The sequence below is a fragment of the Haliaeetus leucocephalus genome, unplaced genomic scaffold (genome assembly GCF_000737465.1).
Source record: "Haliaeetus leucocephalus isolate CR32 unplaced genomic scaffold, Haliaeetus_leucocephalus-4.0 Scaffold177, whole genome shotgun sequence".
NCBI classification, from domain to species: domain Eukaryota; kingdom Metazoa; phylum Chordata; class Aves; order Accipitriformes; family Accipitridae; genus Haliaeetus; species Haliaeetus leucocephalus.
In genome coordinates, this window is record NW_010972613.1 from 526890 (window position 1) to 532367 (window position 5478).

Sequence of the window (5478 nt, forward strand, 5' to 3'; positions counted from 1 at the left end):
CCCGGTGGGTGCTCAGGGCTGCCCCGGCAGCAGGAAGCTGCCCACGGGCTCCGACGGGCCAGGGAGGGGGGAAACCGAAAGCAACGGGAGCCACCTCCTCCCACGCCCTCACCCTGCGCCGCGGTGGAGCCGGAGGTGTCACGGCCGCCATGCCGCCCGGCCGAGGAGGGCTCGGGGGTTCGGCCGAGCTCCCGCACCGGCTCCGGGCACCTCATCCGAAGCTGCCAGCGAGGGATTTTTTGGGGGGTGAAGGTCGGCAGCCCGGCTTCTCCTGCCCTGGCCTCTCCACCAGGCGAAGCGGGACGGCTGCCGAAACGCTAACGAGGCTTTTTCACGTTGACTTCTGGGACCCGGTGGGCTGTCCTGCAGCACCCATGGAGAGGGGAGCAGGTCGCGGTTTCCCCCGTGGTGCCACCCCCTCAGGCTCCCCTCTCCTTCCCCTCTCAGGCCGACAAACGGGCTCATCACAACGCTCTGGAGCGCAAGCGCAGGGACCACATCAAGGACAGCTTCCACAGCCTGCGGGACTCCGTCCCCTCCCTCCAAGGAGAGAAGGTGAGTTTATGGAGCGTGGTGGGAGCCCGGCCACGCGCCCACCCGGGGTCCCGGCCCACAGCACTGAGGCTGGACAGGGATTTCCACGGCACCGACAAGAAGCCACGTCAGCGGGGCTGAGCCACGGTTCCTTGCCCGCGGGGCCTGCCGAGTGGCATTCCTGGGGGCAGATCGTGCACCCCAGCCCAGCCCCGGCCTCCGGCACCACCTGGTTTTTTGGGAAGACGGAGGGGGTGAATCCGCCTCGGGCGGCTGGATCTTCCAGGCTTGGCCACGGGGCAGCTCTGCCCGTTGGGGATACCGGTGCTTTGCTTGGCGGCGGTGGGGCTGTCGGCACCCTCGTGCGCGACAGTGGCTTCTTGTTTCGGGATGCCGCAGTGGGGGATGTTTTGGCTGGGGCCGGTGCTCTCAGTCCAAGACAAGCACTGTCAGCCGGGGTCCAGAAATGAGCCCTCCCGTTGCCAGCGAGGCTCTGCCTCACCGCGGGAGTCCCCGGTTGGGTCCCTGGAGAAGACGAGAGTTGGGCTTTGGTTTGCCCGGTGACATCAGCACAGCAGAGCAATGGCAAAATCCTTTCTGCTGTGCTGCAGGTGGGATGGGGCAGATGAAACCCTGCCGGTTCTGCCCCCCACACCCGGGCTAGGTCTTTATCTTGCCTCTGTCTTTTCCCACTATTGCAACAGGCATCCCGGGCCCAAATCCTGGACAAAGCCACAGAGTACATCCAGTACATGCGCCGGAAAAACCACACGCACCAGCAGGATATCGATGACCTCAAGCGGCAGAACGCTCTCCTGGAGCAGCAAGGTGAGGGGGTCCCGCAGGAGCCGGGCTCGGGAAGGGGGGGGTGACACGCGTGGCGGAGCCCCCGGGGGGGGTGACGCGGTGGCCCTGCCTTGCAGTGCGTGCGCTGGAGAAGGCCCGGTCGAGCGCCCAGCTGCAGGCTAACTACCCCTCGACGGACAACAGCCTCTACACCAACCCCAAGGGCAGCACCATCTCCGCCTTCGACGGCGGCTCCGACTCCAGCTCCGATTCGGAGCCCGACGAGCCGCAGAGCAGGAAGAAGCTGCGCATGGAGGCCAGTTAGGCCCCCCCGCGGCCCCCCGCCCGCCCGCCGGCTGCGTAAGGACTCTCTCCCTTCTCTCGTAGAGGCTCTCGGACTGCAGCTTCCCAGCCCTCCCCGGCCCTTTTCCCCGCTCTAACCACAACGGCCCCGGGAGGAGCCGGCCGGGCAGGGCCTCGCAGCGCCCACCCGACAGACTTGGAGGGGGATGTGGGGGCCGCGAGGAGACGTCCCCGCCGCCCTCCCACAACTAGCGAGCCCCTCTCCCCTCTGATTTTATATGAGCATTTCTATTTATACCCGGGGACCACGGCAGTCCTGAGCTGAAGGGTGAGGCTGTGCAGGTGCCGGGCAGCGCCCTCCCCCCCTGCCTCCCTGTGCCCCCCCCAAAAGGCTGGGCCCTGCAGGGAGCTGCACCTGCCCCACCCCGCCCCCCGGCAAGCGCTGGGGGTCTCGCTATTTATTTTCTGCGTGTGCAATTCCACCTGCCCCCAGCGCCTGCGAGAGCCGGGGGGGCAGCGCCCACAGCCCTCCCTCCACGGGCTGCAGAGCCGGAGGGGGGGCCCAGGCTGGGTGGTCTGCGTGTGCATCCTGCCCCCCCTCTTCCTTTCCTCCCTCGGCCCTCCAAAACACCTCCCCCGGCCCCATCCCACCTCCGTGGCGTTTTCTGAACTCTAGTGTCCCGTCCCTGCCCCGTAGGTGACCCCATCCCCTGTCCCCATTTCAATGCCATTCATTCCATGGATCTAAGGTATGTTGTACATACTGCCCAGAGTTGTCTTGCAAGTTAAGGCTTCCCTTTACTATAAGACTATAAATAATAAAAAAAAAAAAAACTTATTTTATCCTTCCCCGTGGTAGCCGCGTGTTTTTGGGCGGGAGGGCACCAGGGCAGCTCCTGGCACAGGCTGGAAACAGCCGGAGCTCGGTGTCACCTCCTGCCCTGCGTCCCCAGGGTCACCATCGGTGGGCACGGAGGCAATGGCAGCTCCGTGCCCTCCCTGCGCACAGGAGACGGCAGGTGTCGGTTCTGGTTTATTGATGCCAAAAGCTCTGCCGCATCCCGTGTCCCCCTCGGCCAGCTTGGCTCCTGCCGGGAGGGCAGCCAGATGCCCGGCCCGGTGGCAGCAGGACCTGACGGCCGCGGGGCAGGCCGGTTTTTGGTATTGCTAGCACCCTGAGGACCTCGCTCTGCCCGTCCGCGCCGAGATGCCACGGCAGCTCCCCACCGGACCCGGGCAGGGCTGCTCCACACAGTCTGGGGGCAGCGGGGCCCCTAGTTGGCAGCGGCCGCCGGCTCCAGGCTGGGCACAGGCTGCTGCAAGAAGTGCATCACTGCTCTCGCCACCTTTTCTGGGGTGATGTTGTAGACGGGGTGCGTGGCCTGCTGTGAGAGAGAGGGAGAGAGGAGTTTATTGCTTTTTCTGGTGTTCTGGAGGACAGGCAGAAGCCAGGCAGCTCATGGCAATGCCCGGCAACCTACCAGGCGGTTCTCGGGGCCGCCCAGGACCACCTCGTGGTGGAGGTCGCCGCTGCCGAAGTGCTGGGCGATGGCCAGCCCGCTCAGGCAGTAGCAGGTGTGGTAGAAATCTCGGGACCTGGCGGGGGGGGGGATATTGGGGTGCTGAGCAGGGGGCTGGGGCACCAGGCAGCCCCCCAACCCCCACCCCAAGCTGATACTCACTTGCCCGGCTTATCGAGCAGCCCCCCGGCCGGGCACTGGCAGCACAGGAGGATGTATTCCTGCAACGCCAACTGGTGAAACATCCAGCGTTCCATGCTGAGCGCCGTGTCGCCTGGAGGGGGAAGCTGGTGAAATGCCTGGTGCCCGGGGGTCCCAGGGAGGTAGCAAACCACCACCACCACCCCCCCGGAGCCTTCCCGCACATCCCAGGGAACCACCAAGGCCTTGGCCCAGCAGACAGTCGAGCCTCGCTGCCAAAAAGCCCATGGGGAAGCACGAGTCGCCCACCCCCGAGAACGGATGATGAGGACGCCCGAGTTACTCTGCGCTTTGTTCCCTCGTGAAAACACTTTCCTCCCTTCCCGGAGATGCTGTTTTGGGGGCAGACGAAGCTGGGACACCCCACCACCCACAGCCGACTCACCCCTGGCGTGCAGAGCACGGTGGAGCAGGGGCAGGAGGCCGGCTTGCCAGAAGGAGTAGCAGCCGTCCACCAGCTTGTTGCAGCGGCCCTGGAAGCCGCCCTCGAAGCACATCTGCCGGCTGGTCACCCAGCGCTGTGGGGGACGGACAGGAGCGGGTGCCAGCGTGAGGATGGGGACCTCCCTGGCACCGCCAACCTGCCGTGACCCATCCCAGCTAAGCGCCGAGGGGCTGCGGGCATGGTGCCGCTCACCAGCAAGCTCCGGAGGTTCAGCAGATGTTCCTTCTTGAGGATGACCAAGGCCGCCATACCGCAGAAGGTGTACCCGCCGTGGGCCTCCATGCCCGGCACCCCACCGATGCCGCCCTCCCAATTCTGGCACCTGCGCGCAGGCGGCGGGGTCAGGACGTCGCTGATGCACGGGGCCGTCCCCTGTCCCCCACCCGTCCCCCGCGTACGCCAGCTCTCACCTCGCTATCCACTCGGCCGTCCCGGCAAAGAGTGCCGGAGTGAGGATGTTGGTCAGCGAGGCCACGGAGGCGGCACAGTAGGCGCTCCTGGGGGAGACGGGCGCTCAGGGCCGTGGCACCGGCTCCCCTGCCGTGGCACCCAGCCGTTTTTCCCCCCACAGCCCCGCGCGCTCGCCCACCTGACGTCCACCTCGCCGCCGACATGCATGAGGAAGGAGCCGTCGGGCTGCTTCAGCAAGTGCAGGTACTCCAGCAGCTTCTTCCTGCAAGAGCCAGCGAGCTGCGAGAAGCTGGGGGGGGGGACACACACGCATCCTGCCTCCCCCCGGCCCCGCGCCAGCTGGCCGAGCCCCCCCACACACACCTTCAAGGCGCCGGCCATACCTGTCGATGACGCCGAATGCCTCCTCTGTGCCGATGATGCAGAGCGCGTTGACGGCGGCGTAGGTGGGGGCGAGGTGGGGGTGCTGGCCGGGCCCCCCCCCAAAGCCACCCTGGGGGCTCTGGCAGCGGCTCAGGAACTGGCAGACGCTATGGGGGGGTGTGAGGAAAAGGGAGCTCAGCACTCCCCAGCCTCACCGCTGGCACCCGGTGGGTTGATATTTCCCACCTGGGCGAGGGAGACCCCCCTCACCCCTGCCCACAGCAGGGGCTCCATGGCTGGCGGCGGGACAGGGGCCAGCCGAGCCCCATTAAACCCCCCTTCCCCCCCCCCCCCCGAAGATCAAAGCCAAGGGTTATCTCTCTCCCTCGCTCTCTCTCCCCTGTCTCCATCCATCACGAGATGCTGGCTGGAAGAATAGGCGGCATTGACGGCCGCGGGGGAGAGACAAAGCGTTCCTTTGCTCCCGGGGACAGCGGGAGGTGGCACCTCCGGCATCACACGGGTGGCCGGCGGGGGGGTCCCCAGGCTGCTGTTACCCTCCCCCCCTCCGGCTCTCGCCGGTGCCACTTACTCGGAGGCAACTGACTGGGGAATGGGCTCGTCCAGCAGCTCCAAGCTGTGCAGGATCCAGTAGCAGAGCCAGGGCCGGCTGGCGTCCAGACACTGCGGGGAGACCAGAGGGGACAGTCAGGGTGGCTGGGGAGCAGTGGGGGGCCTGGGGGTGCAGGCAGGAGCAGGCAGAGCTCTTGCAGGAGAGGGTACAGGCAGGAGACACCCCCCACTCCCCCGCCTCGAGCTGCTGCTGCTGCCCCAGAGCATCACCACAGGGACAAACGCGACCCAAGGGGACATTAGGAACCTCTGCCCCAGGGCCGGCAGCGACGGAATCGGGGC

At 66.7% G+C, this 5478-nt stretch overlaps 2 protein-coding genes across 3 annotated transcripts in view; one reads left to right on the plus strand and one right to left on the minus strand.

Annotated features, from left to right (window-relative positions):
* MAX (MYC associated factor X) overlaps positions 1-2376 on the plus strand; it is a 3725-nt gene extending 1349 nt beyond the window's left edge. Inside the window, exons 2-4 of one of the 2 annotated variants that reach the window (XM_010564293.1) lie at positions 448-555; positions 1233-1362; positions 1458-2376. In XM_010564293.1, coding sequence (XP_010562595.1) covers positions 448-555; positions 1233-1362; positions 1458-1645 — 426 coding nt within the window. In that variant the 3' untranslated portion in view covers positions 1646-2376. The remainder of the gene's footprint in view (positions 1-447; positions 556-1232; positions 1363-1457) is intronic. The other variant, XM_010564294.1, reaches the window with a different exon arrangement.
* A 186-nt stretch (positions 2377-2562) lies between these two features.
* The window catches only part of LOC104829872 (protein farnesyltransferase subunit beta-like), a 13639-nt gene continuing 10723 nt past the window's right edge, over positions 2563-5478 (minus strand). Inside the window, exons 6-14 of the mRNA XM_010564375.1 lie at positions 5156-5263; positions 4584-4730; positions 4379-4462; positions 4200-4286; positions 3982-4111; positions 3730-3862; positions 3306-3417; positions 3105-3219; positions 2563-3008 (exon numbers count right to left, since the gene is read on the minus strand). Coding sequence (XP_010562677.1) covers positions 2898-3008; positions 3105-3219; positions 3306-3417; positions 3730-3862; positions 3982-4111; positions 4200-4286; positions 4379-4462; positions 4584-4730; positions 5156-5263 — 1027 coding nt within the window. The 3' untranslated portion in view covers positions 2563-2897. The remainder of the gene's footprint in view (positions 3009-3104; positions 3220-3305; positions 3418-3729; positions 3863-3981; positions 4112-4199; positions 4287-4378; positions 4463-4583; positions 4731-5155; positions 5264-5478) is intronic.